Consider the following 18,594-nt stretch of genomic DNA (forward strand, 5'->3'; position numbering starts at 1 on the left):
CTTTACCTCCCCTCCCCACTTTCCACAGGGAACGCCCCCTCCTTGATTCCCTTGTCCATTCATCCTCCCCACTAATCTGCCTCCCAACACTTAACCCTGAGGCAGCCAAAGTGCTACACCTGCCCATTTAGCTCCTCCCTCTCCACCATTCAGGGCCCCAAACAGTCCTTCCAGGTGAGGCAACACTTCACCTGTGAATCTGTTGGGATCGTCTGTTGTGTCTGGTGCTCCCAATGTGGCCTCCAACACAATGGTGAAACCTGTCGTAAACTGGGGGGCTCTGCTCCTCAAGCACCTCCACTCCATGCACCAGAAGCAGAACTGCTTATATTTTATTTCCCATTCCCATTCTGACATGTCGGTCCATGGTCTCCCCTTGTGCCGCAGTGAGGCCACACTCAGGGTGGAGGAGCAACACCTCATATTCTGTCTGGGTGGCCTCCAACCTGATGGCACGAATATCGATTGTTCCTTCTGGTGAAAAAAAATTCCACCCCCAACCCTTCTTCCTCTATCCCCCACTCTGGCTCCTTACCTCTTCTCACCTGCCTATCACCACCCACTGGTGCCCTTCCTCTTTCCCTTTCTCCTATGGTCCACTCTCCTTTCCTATCAGATTCCTTCTTCTCCAGTCCTTTACCTTCCCCACCCACCTGGCTTCACCTATCACCTTTTAGCTATCCTCCTTCCCCTCCCCCCACCTTTTTATTCTGGCGACTTCCCCCTTCCAGTCCTGAAATGTCAACTGTTTGTTCATTTCCATTTCAGTTCCTCCAGCGTTTTGTCTATGTTGTCATAGTTGGAACATCATATTGCAGTTGGTGAGGTCACTGTCAGAGTACCGTGCTCAGTTTTGGTCACCATGATATAGGAAAGATGTTATTAAGCTGGAAAGAATGCAGAGGAGATTCACAGGGATGCCACAAAATGAGAACCTGAGTCATAGGGAGAAGTTTAGCAAGCTAGGACTTTTTCCCTTGGAGCATAGCAGACTGAGGAGTGATCTTTTAGAGGGGAATAAAATCATGAGGGGTCTTTTTCCCAGGGTTTGGGAATCAAGAACTAGAGGGCATGGGTTTAAGGTGAGGGAAAATAGGAATCCAAGGGGTAATTTTTTTACACAGAGTATTTGGAACAAGCTGCCAGAAAAAGTGGTTAGGGCAGGTACATTAACAACACTTAAAGTACACTTGGACAGGTATATTGATGGGGAAGGTTTAGAGGGATATGGGCCAAAACATTGACAAATGGAGACTAGCTTAGACAGACATCTTGGTTGGCATGGACCAGTTGGGCTGAAAGGCCTGTTTCTGTGCTGTATGACTCTGTGACTCTAAGAACAGCTCTGCTCACTGACACACTGCTGTCTCTTTGGTATCAGTGCCACGCATTGCTCTAACTACCAGTCCCATTGCATGCATTCAGTGCTGCGTGTTAGACCGACAGGGAATCAAAATCAAAATGAATGATAGAGCAGGTTTTTGGGGCTGAATGGCCTACTCCCACTCCTTACGGAGTCAATTGTATTACCTATAAGGAGAGGTTGGATAAACTTGGAGTGTTTTCTTTGGAGTGTTAGAGGTTGAGTGGAAACCCGATAGAAGTAATTTGAGAAGTCTAGATAGAGTAGACAGTCAAAGTCTTTTTCCAAAGGTTGGAAATGTTGAATACTAAAGGACTTGCACTTACAGTGAGAGGGGGAAGTTTAAAGGAGATGTGTGGGCAAGTTTTCTTCTACAGAGTGGTAGGTGCACAAACGGGCTGCCAAGGGTGGTGGTGAAGGCAGATTCAATCGCGGTGTGTACGACAGACACACAAATATGCAGGGAATGGAGGGAGATGGATCATCTGTAGGCAGAAGGGATTTAGTTTAATTTGCCATTGTGTTCAGTGCAGACATTGTGGCCTGATACTGCGCTGGACTGTTCTGTGTTCAGTTCATGGATCACGTACAGGCAGAACTGCCTCTCTGGCCTCCCATTGCCCCTGTTGCTCTTGTCCAAGCACCTGCAGACTCACCGGCCTGTGAGCCTCCTGAGCAGCTGCCACCATCGGCCGTGTCGCTTGCTGAGAAAGCCTTTTTGTGGACACAGCAGCTCAGAGACGAAACTGCAGAGCGCCGATGGGTTTGTGGTTCCAGGATTTAGCAAAGGCTGCAGAGAATGATTTAAACAAACACGGCTGAGTGACAGGCACATCTGCAGCCGTCGTTATTCCAGTCCAAGCAGGTCACACCAGGAGGGAGTCCAATCAAAGCCCAGCGGCTCTGGTTTCATGAGACAAGAGTCTCTGAACTGTTCTAGGTCAGGCCCCCAGCACATCCAACCAACCAGTCGCAGCAATCCCGCATCTGTGTTAGCCAGAGAGCCTGAGAGGGGCAAGAACATCTTCTCACCCCCACCTCCAAGTGGCAGGAGGTGAGGGTGAGAAAGTGGGGGTGAATGGGGAGGAGAGGGATGAAGGGGCATAAAAGAAGGCAGGTTGAGAGAGAGAGAGTGCGGGGAGAGAGCAGGACAACAACAAGGGGATGAGAAGGATACGGGGGGGGCAGAAAGGCGAGGTAGAAGTGGCAGTGAGTGTGTGTCAAAAGTGGAGATGAAAGAGGGGGTAATGTGAGGGGAAGGGGCAAAAGATGGGGAAGACACTCTACAAACCTGTCACTTCCTATTTATTCAACACTTTTGGAATCCACCCAGACTTCTGAGCTAAAGAGTCATGATATGTTGTGGTAATTTTATTGGTTACTGGTCAATGGGGAGTTATGGGAATGGGAGGGATAGGGAAAGGAAAAGAGAGAGAAAGGGAGAGACTGGGGAAGGGAGAGGAAGAAGGGGAAGGAAATGCAGAAAGGGAAAGGAGAGGTAGAAGAGGACAGGAAGGAGATGGGGTGGGGAAGGACATAAGGTAGGAAGAGGGGAGGAGAGGCGGACAGTAGGAGAGAGGAGAATGGAGAGGGTAGTGTGGAAGGGGAGAGGGAGGGGGAATGAGATAGAAGAGTAAGAGTAAGGAGCAGAAGAAATGGGGTAGAAAGGCAGAGGGAGAAGGGGAAGGGGGAAGGAGAGAACAGAGGGGAAATGGGAGGGAACGGAAAGCAAGGAAGGGGAGGGGGAGAGAGAGTGAAATGCAGAGGTGGAGATACTTGAGTAGTAAAAGATGAGGGAAAACTCCAGAAATGGGTCCCTTCCTGCCTATTCACGTGCCTGCAGTCAGTGTTACCTGCACCAAACTGTTATCAGTTTGTCAGGCTGATAAACCCACTTTCTTCCTCCGGCAGACCAGCCCTCCTTTGACCATTTTCCCCACCACCAATTGCCTCCCACCGTCTCTACAAATAAACAGAACTCGCTGGTGACACTGACAGCCCCCTACATAAGAAATAGGAGCAGGAGTTGACTATCTTGCTCATTGATCCCGCTCTGCCATTCAATAAGATGATGGTTGATCTGGCAACCAACTCAGCACTATCTACCTGACTTTTCCCCATAACCCTACTATCTAATAATCTATATAACTGTGCCCTAAATATATTTAATGATGTAGCCTTTACTGCTTACCTGGGCAGAAAATTCCACAGATCCACTGCTCTCTGGGAAAAGTATTTCCTCCTCATCTTTGTCCAAAATCTACTCCCAACAAATTTGAACCTATGTCCCCTAATTCCAGCCTCAGCTACCAGTGGGATCAGCATTCCGGCCTCTATCTGATCTATCCCTTTCCTAATTTTGCATGTTTCTATAAAATCCCCTCTCCTTCGTCTGAATTCCAGTGAGTGTAGTCCCAGGCGACACAATCTCTCCTCATAGGCTAACCACCTCACCTCCAGAATCAATCTGGTGAACCTCCTCTGCACCGCCTCCAAAGTCAATGTACACTCAGGGTCACTTTATTAGTTACCTCCTGTACCCAATAAAGTGGACACTGACTGAGTGTTCGTGGTCTTCTGCTGCTGTAGCCCATCCACTTCAAGGTTTGACATGTCATGCATTCGGAGATGCTCTTCTGCACACCACTGTTGTAATGTGTGGTTATTTGAGTTACTGTCACCTTCCTGTCAGCTTGAACCAGTCTGGCCGTTCTCCTCTGACCTCTCTCATTAACAAGGCGTTTTCACCCACAGAACTACCGCTCACTGGATGATTTTTTTTTGTTTTTCACACCATCCTCTGGAAACTCTAGAGACGACTGTGCATGAAATTCCCAGCAGATCAGCAGTTTCTGATCAGTTTCCCATCTGCCACCAACAATCATTTCATGGTCAAAGTCACCTAGATCACATTTTTTCTCCATTCTGAGGTTTGGTCTGAACAACAACTGAACCTTTTGACCGTGTCTGCGTGCTTTTACGTATTGAGTTGCTGCCCCATGATTGGCTGGTATTCACTGGAGTATATCTTTCCTCAAGTAAGATCAGAACTGCACAGAGTACTCCAGATGCGGCCTCACCAGTACCCTGTACAGTTGCAGCATAACCTCTGTGCTCTTAAATTCAATCCCTCTAGCGATAAAGGCCAATTTGCTTCTTGATGACATGACCAACCTTTTGCAATTCATGCACTAGCACTCCCAAGTCCCTCTGCACAGCAGCATGCTGCAATCTTTCACCATTTAAATAATCATCTAATCTTCTACATTTCCCTCTAAAGAGAATAACCTCACAATAACCAACATTGTACTCCATCTGCCAGACCCTTGTCCACTCACTAATCTATATCTCTCTGCAGACTCTACGCATTCTCTGCACAATTTTCTTTTCCACTTGGTTTAGTGTCAACAGCAAATGCAGATTTGCTACACTCGGCCCCTCCCCCTTCCAGATTGTTAATGTATATCATAAAACGTTGCTGCAACTATGTTCCGCATTCTGTTATTGATTTTCCCTTGTACTACCTCAGGGTAGTTATGCTTTGAACAGATCTGTATGGACAGCATGAAAAACGAAGTACATGTGACAATAATAAACTAATTATTAAGATACTAAGGGTCGAAGGATCCCTCAAAATTCGGGTAGTTAAGAAGGCATATGGTGTGTTGGCCTCCATTAGTTGGAGGAATTAAGTCCAAGATTATGTTATGTTGCAGCTCTATAAAAGCCTGGATAGACCACACTTGGCATATTGTGTTCACTTCTGGTTGCCTCATTACAGGAAGGATGTGGAAGCTTTAGAGAAGGTGAAGAGATTTACTGGGATGCTGCCTGGACTAGAGAGCATGTCTTATAAGGACAGGTTGAGTGAGCTATGGGGGAGAGGGAATGTCAGAAGAAAGTTTTTTTTTTTTTTACACAGAGAGTGGTGGGTGCGTGGAACACCCTGCCAGGGGTGGTGGAAGAGGCAGATACATTAGGGACATTTAAGAAACTCTTAGAAAGGCACACAGATAATAGAAAAGTGGAGGGCTATGTGGGAGGGAAGGTTAGATTGATCTTAGAGTAGGTTAAAAGGTTGGCACAGCATTGCCCTATGTTCTAATGGCTGTCTATTATATCTATGTATCTCATAATTTTATAAACGTCTCAGGCCTCGCCTCTGCATCATTTCACTTGGGTTTCTGTCAGTCCCCTACCAAACTAACGACAGGAGATCAGGGGAAAATGGACCTAAGCATAGAACATTACAGCACAGTACAAACCCTTCAGCCCACAATGTTGCATCGAGCTTTTACCCAAGATCAGTCTAACCATTACCTCAATTTTCTAACATCCATGTGCCAATCTAAGAGTTTCTTAAGTGATCTTAATGTACCTGCCTCAACCACTACTACCAGTTGTGCATTCAAGGCTCTGTGTAAAATACCTACCTCTGTTATTCCCTCTCCCTGTACTTCCCTCCACTCACCTTAAAATTATGTCCACTTGTGTTAGCCATTGCCACCTGGGAAAAAAGGCACTGGCTCTCCACTGTCTCTTATCAGCTTGTACATCTCTATCAAGTCTCCGCTCATCCTCTTTCGCCCTACAATCAGCCTGATCCTACAATCAACTAAACGGAGAAGGATCTCTCCTCACACCGTTGTAAGTTCCCTCACTTCAGTTGTTTTGTCAGTGCTTCTGGTTGCGGGCATCTCCTCGTTCAAAGTAGGCAGGGGTCTTGCTGCCCCTAGAGTGCTGGGTTAGGGTGGTATCACTATGAATTTAGGGGAGAGCATTGGAGCTGGTAAGTGCCCTTAGGGACACTGATTTTCTGAAGCTCGAGATGTAACAAAGTGCAAGCATTGAGTTGTCGATTATAGAGTCATTTCGCATGGAAATGGGCCTTTCAGCCCAGTTCATCCATGACAGCCAAGGAGCTCATCTAAGCCGGTCCCATTTGCCTGCATTTGACCCATATCCTTCTAAATACAGCCCAGTGTAACATGGGAGCACTTCAAGATGTGAGTCACTATTGGTTCAGAAGTATAACAGGGAGAAATGGACGGAGTTACATGTTGGGAAGAAACGTGTGTAACCCAAGAAGTCAGAATGAATGATGGATTTGACACAGAAAGAGACACAGCATGGGACCATGGAGTCATTATATTGGGCTCAACATATTGATGTAATTACAAAGAAGGCACACCAACAGCTATATCTGATGAGGAGACTTTGTACATCACCAAAGACTCGAGCAGATTTCTACAGATGTACCATGGAGAGCATCCTGACTGGTTGCCTCATCGTCTGGCGTGGAGTTGCCTATGCAGAGAATCGGAAAAGGCTACAGAGGATTGGAAACTGAGCCAGATCCATCATGGGCACTAACTTCCCCACCATCGAAGAAATCTTGAAAAGGTGGATGCCTCAAGAAGGCATCATCCATCACTTAAAGACCCCCATCACCCAGGACATGCCGTCTACTCATTGGTACCATCAGGGAGGAGGTACAGGAACCTGAAGACACACACTCAACATTTTAGGTACTGCATCTTCCCCTTCACCATCAGATTTCTGAATGGACAATGAACCCATGAACACTACCTCACTATTTTGCTCTCTTTTTCCAATACTTATTTAATTTTAATAAACCCAACTCTGATTTACTTTGAATATTGAACCACTCAATCAAAGACTACTCAAGAAGGCCACTTGGCTCATTGAACTCATGCCAACACCTTGAAAGAGTTAACCAGTTACTGCCAGCACTCTTGGTCTTTTCCTGTAAACCTCCATACGCTGAACAGAGCTCACGCAGTTACAGAACTGTCTGCAATTTGGTTTGCACATTCCCATTAGGTGAGATGTAGGGAGAAGCAACAAGACTAGCCTGAACTGTAAAGGGATTGGACTATTAAATCCTCTTTGGGAAGAAGATGGACATTACTGAGGTACAAAATGGGATAGAAGAAGTCAATATTACTTCAAGGGGTGTGGTAGTGCAGCAGTTAAATTAAACAACTAACAACAGAATCTGGGCTTGTTGATCTTGATGCATAAGTTCGAATCCTAACACAGTACCTAGGGAATTTAAATCCAAGTAATTTAATACACCTGGTATTTTTAAAATAACAGTAAAAAATTTTAAAGTAACAGTAACTATGAACCCACAAGATTGTTGTTAAAAACCCATCTGGGTCACTAATGATATTCAGCCAAGGAAACCTGACACTTTTACCCTGGCCGGCCCATAACTTGACTCCAGACCCACCACGCATGGTTACCCACCTCCTGCCTCCCCTTCAGGCCAGGGGCAGTTATGGATGTGTGAAAAATGCTGGCGTGCCAGTGACGATCACACCTTGTACAATGAGCATGAACAGAAAGAGCCAAGTCGAACCCTGAGGGATAGGGGGATGTATATTTAAATTGGACGCAGCTAAAAATAAAGCTTCTATCACAGCAAGAGTGAAATGTTTCAGCTTCAAAAATTGTCGCAGCTGACAGACTTGACAAAAAAGCAGTAAAATAAGGAAACATTATTGGGGGTAGCTACAGTAATTAGTTAATGACAGCAAATGTGTTCAAAGATCTCTCACACACACTAATGCACACACATATATATACACAACACACACACACACACACACACACACACACACACACACACACACACACACACACACACACACACACACACACACACACACACACACACACACACACACACACACACACATGTGCATACACACTGTACATACCCAACACACACACTCACAAAAATCCACAGAGAGCTCTGAATAGTCGCACTCCTCCCTCACTATATTCCTGATCTGTCTCTAGATCCCTATCGACTCCTTCACAGAAATAGCTCACAATAAAATATGCTTAGGCTAGTCATGCCTTCGTATCTATTTACTTCAATGTGTCATTCAATCAATGGCCTGTACTAAAAGCTCGAAAATGGGCTCATTGAGGTCCTCACAACTGACCGGTGCCACAGATAAATACCCAACCCATGTAGCAGAGCATCACTGCTGTCAAAGCAATAATTACAGCACTCTCTCCTCATTTTCTTTCAGGAAACATATTTGAAGGCGGTTAACAGTGTGAAACATTCCCACATTCTATCTGGTACCACAGCTGTCTGAGTATCAGGTTTGAGACTGGAATGTTTCCCTAGCTGAGAGTTATTAGGATTGTCTAAGTGGAAATGAAACTCTTTGGGTAGAGAAAGCCTGAACAGAATCTCCAAGAGCTTACATTGGCAGTAAAGGCTACCGACTTAGCTATGAATGAAGTCTTCTGGCCCTCGTTCTAGTCCTAACTCTTGCTTGGGCCCTGGCATTGTAGTTCTTTATTTAATCACCCGCTCTGGCCTCGTCAATAAGCCATACTTGAAAAAACCATCACTTTGTCATTCCAACCATAAATACATTCCAGAAAACCTTCAAATTACGGGCCTAGATTATGCAAATTTACAATCACCATTTGCCTCATAAATATTTTCATCAAAATTCTTGCAAACAGAAGCATAAATTAACACTGAAGTCTCACACAAGATGGCAAATTTGTGCTACCCTAAGTACACAAATAAAATCAGCGATTCTTTTATCTTCAAAATAAAGTTTCCCTAACACACTGAGGTATGCTTAGATCTCTGTAGCAACAGTCCTCCATTTTTGTCTAGAAGATTCACTCCCACTGGCTCAGACATAACCATGAAATATGTTTCCTCCACACGGACGAGGTGGAGACAGTTTCTTCACACGCAGAGAGGTTGGGCACTTGTGTGGCCATCTCCAGGCTTCTTCTTCTGGCTTTTGCACATGCTCAGATTTCCTCCAGGAAGTCAACGGGGAACATTCCCACCTTCCGGCCTGTGAACACTTTGATGTAGCCGTTGACCTCCTCTCCCTTCTGCACGACAATCTGTCAGGGGTTGAATGGTAGATGTGTTAGGCAGTCCCAATTACCTGCGGTTTCAATCTTACTCTCAAACCAGTGCGGTGAATGGGAACAGTCCCAATCCCAGCCCCTCCCTCCTCACGTAAGGCGCCCTCAATCTCCTACGGCATGCACAAGTGTGAGCTCAGCACTTGGACATTTGCTGCCCCAGCTTCCTGTTCAAATATAAGATGAGGAAACAGATATGTGCTTTGCACCATTTTATGAGGCTCGATTATGCATAAAGCATCTTTGGAAATAGGGACAGCTGTTATGTGCATTAAGTCCATCCCTTTCCATACATGATAACCCTCTCCTGCACTATCTCCCTCAATCACTCTCCTTCCAGAAGTGAACTGATGCCCCTCGAATCCATTGCAAAGGCCTTTGTTGCTTAAACCACCCAATGGATGAGGCAACATCAATGGAAGGAAGTGGACAGTTGACTATTCAGGCTGAGACTCCTCATTAGGATTGGATGAAAAGTCTTGGCCTGAAACGTCGACTGTCCATTTCCCTCCATAGATGCTCCATGACCTGTTGAATTCCTCCAGCATTTTGTGGGTGTTGCTCAAGATTTCCAGCATCTGCAGAACCTTGTGCCCATTTCATTTCCCTGCACCCTCCTGACTTCCATATTCCCAACCCACGTACCCCACTGTTTGAACCTCCCATGCGTAGGTTGCCTGTTTGTTCATCCTAAACCCCTCAGGTCTTAGAACGTAGAATTCTGATCAGAGAGCAAGAGTGCACACTCCACGAGGCTGGTGAGGCAGGCCAATCAATGGCACTTGTTTCCATATCCACACTCGAAACCAGTGCAGTCTATACATTCAACAGTACTCCATAACCAAGTTGCTTCAACTAGCTCCCCTTAAAGGGGTCAAATTGAACACTGGAGAGAGGGTGAAGGAGATTAACTGGTTTCAGGAAATGGAAAACTTTAGTTACATGGAGACTGGTAAATTGGTTTATTATTGTCAACGTACTGAGATACAGTGACAACCTGCTCAGCAGTTCATGTCATCCTCTCAGTACATTGAGGTAGTACACGGGAAAAACAGTAACAGAATGCAGAATAAAGTGTAACAGTTAAGGAGAAAGTGTAGCACAGGTAGGCAATAAGGTGCAAGGCCATAGCAAAGTAGGTTGGGAGATCAAGAGTCCATCTTATCATAAAGGGAACCACTCAATAGTCCTATAACGGCAGGACAGAAGCTGTCCTTGAGCCTGGTGGTATGTGCTTTCAGGCTTTTGTACATTCTGCATAATGGGAGGGGGGAAACAGAGTATGTCTGGGGTGGGAGGGGTCTTTGTGTTGGCCGCTTTCCCAAAGCAGGTCTTGGACAGAGCAGTGGCCATACCAATCTGTGATGCATTCAGATATGACATTTTCTATGGTGCATCTATAAAACCTTCTGATACATTAAAGATGTTGGGGAAATAGATAAAAGTATAAAATACTTAAATAACATAAACGAGTCATGGGAAGCTGGGATTCTTCTTCTCCAAATAGACTAGGCTGATTGGATACCAAGAGGCCCTTTTCATCATTGCTAGTGATTTTAACCAGGCCAACTTCAAGAGTATGTTACCAAAATACTGTCAGTACATCTCCTGTTTCTACCAGGAGCCCAAACACACTTGTCCATTGTTATACAACTATCAAAGACACCTACTGAGCCATCCCTCGTCCACACTTTGGTAATCAGACCACCAGAATGTGCTCCATCTCCCTGCATAAAAACTGAAGCTGAAATGGGAGGATCCAGTCCTGAAATCCATACGACGCTGGTCTGAGGAAACCGGTTCAGCTTCTACGTGACCGCCTCGAGTCAGTAGGCTGGTCAAAGACTCAGCAGCCAGCCTAGACGAGAATGTCATCACCATCGCAGACTTCATCAGCAAGAGTGTTGAGGACTGTCCGGGTGGCCCTGAACCAGAAACCATGGATGAACCAGGATGGTTGTGCTCTTCTGAACCCTAGGTCAGCAGGTGAGAAATCGAGATATGACCTCTGTAAAGCTGTCAGAGATGCTAAGAGAGAGCACCCGTGCTCAGTCCAGCCGTCAGCCGAGGCGGGGCTTATAGTCGAGGTAACAGGTTACCAAATGAAGTCGGGCAGCATCACCCCACCCCTTCCTGAGGAGCTTCACACATGTTCTGAACAAAAGGGGACGGACACGTCACCACCGACCCTGACGATTTCCAGTATACCTGAATCCACAGTCACCATCACGGATACAAGTTCGGTGTTGCAGAGGGTCTGGGTGAAAGTTAGAAGCAAAGTTGAAAGCAGAAAGCACTGGGCCTGCAAGGTGTCCCTGGCCGTGTCCTTAGATCCTGTGTGGATCAGCCGGCAGACATTGTTAACCTCTCCATTTCAGGCTGAGCTTCCCTCCTGCTTTAAGAAGACCTCTGTCAACCCAGTACCCAGGAAAATCATGCCTTAACGACTCACGTCCGGTGGCTCTGACATCTACCATCATGCTTTGAGAAGCTGGTCATGGTACACACCAACGCCAGCTTTCCAGACAATCTTGACCCACTGCAATTTGCTTACCGCTGAAACAGGTCTACGGCGGACTCCATCTCCTAGCCTTACACTCATCGCTGGGGCATCCGGACAGCCTAACACTATTATTCTAAGCAAACTCATCACCAAACTCCGGACCCTGGGAGATAATGCAACAGGTTCCTTGACTTTCTGACCAACAGATCACAATCAGTAAGGATATCTCCACCCCAATTATTCTAAACACCAGTGCTCCACATGGTTGCATCCTCAGCACCCACTCGACTCCCTGTACACTCATGACTGCATAGACTGGACTAACTCAGAATCAGAATCAGGTTTAATATCACCGGCATGTGTCGTGATATTTGCTGTTTTGCTGCAGCAGTACATTGTAATGCATAAGAAAAAAACTACAAATTACAATAAGAAATATATATTGAAAAATTAAGTTAAATAAATAGTGTAAAGAGAGCAAAAATAAAAGTAGTGAGGTAGTGGTGCCAATGATACCACCATAACAGGCTGCATCTCAGATACTGGTGAGTCAGAGTACGGGAAGGAGATACAGACCTTAGTAACATGATGTCATGACAACTTTTCCCTCAATGTCAACAACACAAAGGAGCTGGTCATTGACTTCAGAAAGCTCAGCACATCAGAGGGCTCTATAGACTCTGGTTTATACTTCTTGCTGCCTCAGTAAAGCAGCCAACACATTCAGACCCCTACCCACCTTGCACATTCTCCCTTCTTCCCCCTCCCATCGGGCAGAAGATACAAAAGCCCATATCTCCAGGCTCAAGGACAGCTTCTATCCCACTGTTATCAGTCTCAGATCTCCTGTACGATAAGATGGACCCTTGGCCTCACAATCTACCTCAGTATGATCTTACACTTTATCATTTACCTGCATTGCACTCTTTTGGTAGTTTTTACACTTTATTTTGCATTGTTATTGTTTTACCTTGTTCTAGCTCAAATCACTGTGTAATGATTTGATCTGTATGGACAGTATGTAAGTCAAGCTTTTCACTGTATCTTGGTACAGGTGACAATAATAATCCAATACCAAAATTCAATGGAAGCATGCATATCATAAAAGCTTTTAAAAAATCAATTTGCAGGCCAAACCAGAATGGTAGATTTGCTCATGTTAGCGAACTGAACAGTTTTTCAATGTTATAGCTTCACCAGTTATCTTTACTGATACAAGCTTTAATTCCAGATTACTTAATGTGTAGGGAAAGGTTATGGAGCTGAAACATTTCCTTCTCGATACATGCTGCCTGACCTGCTGACAATTTCCTACTCCTATTTCTAACTTACAGCAACCTCTGCATCTTGAATTTATATTTTTTCACCATAATTTAAATTAAATGTTAGAAAAATGCAGGTGTTGCAAATCTGAAATAAAAACAGGATGCTGGAAACACTCAGCAGGTCACGCTGCACCTGTGGAGGGAGGAACGGAGTTAATATTTCAGCCCTGTGACTCCTCGTCAAAGCTAGGAGAGTTGCAAGGGGAAGAGTGGAAGGTATGTGTTAGGATGAGTTGATACGACTCAGTGGGGACAGTCACCAGCACAAGAGGTTTCTTGGTCTGTGTAAGGTATTGTTAATGGTGAATGGGAATTAATTTTAGGTAACAGAACAGGCCAGGGAGCGATGTGTAGAATAAAGGAAATATTTCTGATAGGATGCGACTGGATGGCATAAAGTGGTAGTTAATGGGCATTTAGAATCAGTCTATGTGCCACAACTTCATCATTAGCAAGCACATTGCACATAATTTGTTAAGTGACAGCCACATCAAGTGATTTATTTTCTATCTTGCCCAGGTCTGATGATGGATCTTCGACCTGAAACACTAACTGTTTCTCCCTTCACAGATGCTGCCTCGCCACCATTGAAGACATCTTCAAAAGGCCTCAGGATGGGAGCATTCATCATTAAGGGCCCTCATCATCTGGGACCTGCCCTCTTCTCATTACTACCATCAGGGAAGTACCATCAAGAACCTTAAGACCCACTCTCAACATTTTATGAACAGCTTCTGCCTCTCTGCCATCAGATTTCTGAACTTGCTAGAAACCCATGTACACCACCTCACTATTCCTTTTTTCAACTATTTACTTTTTATTGTAATTTAGAGTAATTTGTTATGTTTGCACTGTACTGCAATCACAAAACAAATTTCATGACTTACTATATGTCAATGACAACAAATCTTATTTTGATTCTACTGGTTATGCTAAGCAAGGACATTGTTAACTTGTGAAAATTAACATGTTTCAGAGTTAACTGTTAACTCTGCTCAGTGTAGAGCATGCTTGAGAAGAGTCCAATTGTACCAGGCGCAGGAACAGGAGATGAAGAGCATCGGAACTGACACTCGCCCCATTTAACGCACCTGATCCTTCTTCAGGGTAATCTGGCCCATCTCCTTGTTGCCAACAAATGACCTGATGACCTTATGAACACGCTCTCCCGCGCGCACTCTTATGATGTAATTTGCCGGGAAGTAGCCTGACTTCTCTCCAATTTTACCCTGAAATGGAATATTGTCCAGGTTAGAAATAAGACAGCAGGTGTCAACCAATTAATCCACACTACATTCTCAGCAAGACCAGTATATCCTCACTAAAGGATGGTGCCCTGAACTACTTACAGTGCTGTAAGTATTGTCTAGCGAAGGCTTGCATTAGACCAGTATGACTCTGTAAGCCAGTCTCCTGGATGTAGTGGACAACATTTTATTACCATACCTGACCTAATGTACCTGAACAAGTACAAGGGCCCCATGTTTCTGTATGTACAGAGGTGAAATGAAACAGGCAATAAGAAGGACAGAGAAAGCATATGAGACCAAGTAATTTCTGAACATAACGGCAAAGGAAAGACTGGGCAGGTTAGGGACCACAAAGGTTTACTTGTGGGAGCAAGAGGACAAAGCTGAGGTTTTCTCTTTGCAGAAAGGACCCTCTACATAACTCCATTGTCCAGTCGTCCCTCCACACTGATCTCCCTCCTGTCACTTATCCTTGCAAGCAGGACAAGAGCTACACCTGCCCCTACACCTCCTCCTTCACGACCATTCAGAGCCCCAAACAGTCCTTCCAGGTGAGACGACACTTCACTTGCAAGTCTGTTGGGGTCATCTGCTGCATCTCGTGATCCCAGTGCGGCCTCCTCCACATTGGTGAGACCTGTCATAGATTAGTGAACCACTTTGTCGAGCACCTTTACTCTATCCACCACAAAAGGTGGGATTTCCAGTGGCCATGCATTTTAATTCTACTTGCCATTCCCATTCTGACATGTCAGATCATGGCCTCCCCTACTGCCACAATGAGACCACTCTCAGGTTGGAGAAGTAAATCCTCATACTCCACCTTAGCCTCCAACCTGATGACATGAAAACCAATTTCCTGAACTTCCAGTAATTTCTCCCCCCCCCCTCCATTTCTTTCCTTTACTATTCCCTATTCTGGCTTTCCTCTTTCCCTTCTCCTCTCCTCGCCTACCTATCACCTCCATCTGGTGCCCCTCGCCTTCCATTTCTCCCATGGCCCACTCTCCTCTCCAATCAGATTTCCTCTTCAACCCTTTACCTTTTGCACCCATCACCTCCCAGCTTAGAAAAGATAAGGAGGTAAAAGTGGGGGAAGAGACAGGGAGTTGCACTATTAATCAGAGACAATATCAGAGGGGATAGAATGATGGGCTCATCAACTGAGTGTGGACAGGTCGAACTCGAAGATAAGAAGGGTGCACTCACTCTAATTGGCCAGCAAGATATTGAGGAACAGATATACAGGAAGATTGGGGAAAGGTGTGAGACCAATAGAATTGTTGTAGTGGGTGACTTCAACTTCCCTAACAAAGACGGGTGTCCTAAGAGCAAACACGAGGAAATCTGCAGATGCTGGAAATTCAAACAACAGCACACACAAAATGCTGGTAGAACACAGCAGGCCAGGCAGCATCTATAGGGAGAAGTGCTGTCGACGTTTCGGGCCGAGACCCTTCATCAGGACTAACCGAAAGGAAAGATAGTAAGAGATTTGAAAGTAGTGGGGGGAGGGGGAAATGCGAAATGATAGGAGAAGACCGGAGGGGGTGGGGTGAAGCTGAGAGCTGGAAAGGTGATTGGTGAAAGTGATACCGAGCCGGAGAAGGGAAAGGATCATGGGACGGGAGGCCTCGGGAGAAAGAAAGGAGAGGGGGAAAACACCAGAGGGAGATGGAGAACAGGCAAACAACTAAATACGTCAGGGATGGGGTAAGAAGGGGAGGAGGGGCATTAATGGAAGTTAGAGAAGTCAATGTTCATGCCATCAGGTTGGAGGCTACCCAGCCGGTATATAAGGTGTTGTTCCTCCAACCTGAGTTTGGATTCATTTTGACAATAGAGGAGGCCATGGATAGACATATCAGAATGGGAATGGGACGTGGAATTAAAATGTGTGGCCACTGGGAGATCCTGCTTTTTCTGGCGGACCGAGATGTAGGTGTTCCGCGAAACGGTCTCCCAGTCTGCGTCGGGTCTCACCAATATATAAAAGGCCACACCGGGAGCACTGGACGCAGTATACCACACCAGCCGACTCACAGGTGAAGTGTCGCCTCACCTGGAAGGACTGTCTGGGTCCCTGAATGGTGGTAAGGGAGGAAGTGTAAGGGCAGGTGTAGCACTTGATCCGTTTACAAGGATAAGTGCCAGGAGGGAGATCGGTGGGAAGGGATGGGGGGGGACGAGTGGACAAGACCCGTACATCCTCATACTCCCCCCCTCTTTCTGCTTTTCGCAGGGGTCGCTCCCTACACAACTCCCTTGTCCACTCATTCAGAACAGGTGGGGTTCTGAATGAGTACGTTGTATCAGTACTTACCAAGGAGGAGAGTGAGATCAGTGTGGAGCATCCTAAGTTGCTGGGGTATTTCAAGATGAAGAAGGAGGTAGTGTTGGGTCTCTTATTTTAAGGTGGGTAAGTCTCCAGACCCTGATGGACTATAACCCAGGTTATTGAAAGAGGCAAGGGAAGAGATTTCTGGGGCATTGACCAATACTCTCATGTCCTCTCGAGCCACAGGTGAAGTCCCGGAGGGATAGTACATAGCTAATGTTGTTCCATTATTCAAGAAAAGAAATAGAGATAATCCTGGAAACTATAAACTGGTAAGTGTCACGTCAGTGGTAGGGAAGTAACTGGAGAGGATTCCTATGGATAGAATTGATTAGGGACAGTCAGTACATGGGCAAGTCATTAACTTGATTTGAGTTTTCAAGCATGTGTCAGAGCTGATTTACGAAGGTAGACCTGTGGATGCTGTCCACATGGGTTTTGTAAATTCCCTCATGAAGAGCTCATCCAGAAGGTTCTACAGCGAACTGGCTTTCCCCTAGAAGTGGTAGTGGTCCAGTGGTAGTGGTCCATGGGATTTATTCTGACCAGAGGTCTGGGATTAGTGGTGTTCTGCAGAACTCTGTACAGGGACCTCTGATGTCTGTGATACATATAAATCCCTGGATGAAAATGTGGTTAGTAGAATTATGGACAATTGGTGTTATTGTGAATAGCGCAGAAGACTGGCAAAGGACACAGTGGGAGATAGATCAGTTGCAGACACGGATAGAGAAATGGCAGATGGAGTGTTTAACTCAGCCACGTGTCACTCTTTGGGAGATCAAATATAGACCATTAACAGTGTTGATGGACAGAGAGGGTTTGAGATCCAAGTCCATAGCTCCCTGAAAGTGGCTGCACAGTTTGATAATGTTGTATGGAAGGTGTATAGCATGCTTGCATTTATTAGTGGAGGGACTGAGTTCAAGAGTTGGGAAATTCTGTTGTAGCTTTATAAGACTCTAGTTAGGCCATTTCTGGAGTATTGCATTAAATTTGGTCACTCCATTATAGGATGGGAGTTGAGCATCCTGGTAAAGCTCTTCTGCATTCTCCCTCCCTGGATTAGAGGTCATGTGCTCTAATGAGAGGTTGGGCAAACTTGGGTTGTTTTCGCTGGAGCAGTGCAGAATGAGGGAGAGATCTGATAGAGGTTTATAAGATTACAAAATTCAGAGATAGACCGTCAGTATCTTTTTCTCACAGCTGAAATGTCTAACGCCAAAAGGCATGCATTTAAGGTTGGAAGGGGCAAGTTCAAAGGAGATGTTCAGGGCAAGCTTTTTTTATACAGAGTAGCGGGTGCCTCAAATCTGCTGCCTAGGGTTGTGGTGGAAGCATTCAAGAGGCTCTTAAACAGGAACATGAATGTCCAGAGAATGGAGGGATATGGACATTGTTTAGGCAGAAGTGATTAGTGGAGTTGGGCATCTGATTACTAATTTACTTAGTCTGACACAAGGTTATGGGCTGAAGGGCCTGTTCCTATGCTGTACTGTTTCACATCCTAAGCTCTTGGAAATATATGGTTAGTAAGTGACAGATTTGTTGAAGAAAATTATATTTAACAAATGATGGCTATCTTTGAATAGAGAGTTTGTGATGGTGCTGTATAATGCGTTCAATTAACATTTCACAGAAAATTGTTAGCAGAAGTATAGCCCATAGAATTGAAGGGAGAGTTCCAGGGTGGATAGTTTGAAGTAAATGGCATTGGAAATTTACACAAAGACCTCAAAACATTCATTGACAACCCCAATACATCACTCACCTTCCACCATTCCTCATTAGAGTCGTCAAAGACGGTCACCCTGTCACCTGCACTGTAACAAAAAAGCAGAAGGCTGTGTTACTGAACCAGGGCTGACACTGAT

The 18,594-nt window shown here is 45.4% G+C and overlaps 1 protein-coding gene across 3 annotated transcripts in view; it reads right to left on the bottom strand.

Moving 5' to 3' along the window:
* Nucleotides 1–6,496: 6,496 nt before the first annotated feature.
* The window catches only part of stac3 (SH3 and cysteine rich domain 3), a 62,932-nt gene continuing 50,834 nt past the window's right edge, over nucleotides 6,497–18,594 (bottom strand). For all 3 annotated transcript variants that reach the window (XM_073071099.1, XM_073071097.1, XM_073071100.1), the window contains 3 exons: nucleotides 18,492–18,543; nucleotides 14,224–14,361; nucleotides 6,497–9,280 (listed from right to left, as the gene is read on the bottom strand). In XM_073071099.1, the coding sequence (XP_072927200.1) occupies nucleotides 9,182–9,280; nucleotides 14,224–14,361; nucleotides 18,492–18,543 (289 nt within the window). In that variant the 3' untranslated portion in view covers nucleotides 6,497–9,181. The remainder of the gene's footprint in view (nucleotides 9,281–14,223; nucleotides 14,362–18,491; nucleotides 18,544–18,594) is intronic.

Source organism: Hemitrygon akajei, chromosome 18 (genome assembly GCF_048418815.1).
Source record: "Hemitrygon akajei chromosome 18, sHemAka1.3, whole genome shotgun sequence".
NCBI lineage: Eukaryota > Metazoa > Chordata > Chondrichthyes > Myliobatiformes > Dasyatidae > Hemitrygon > Hemitrygon akajei.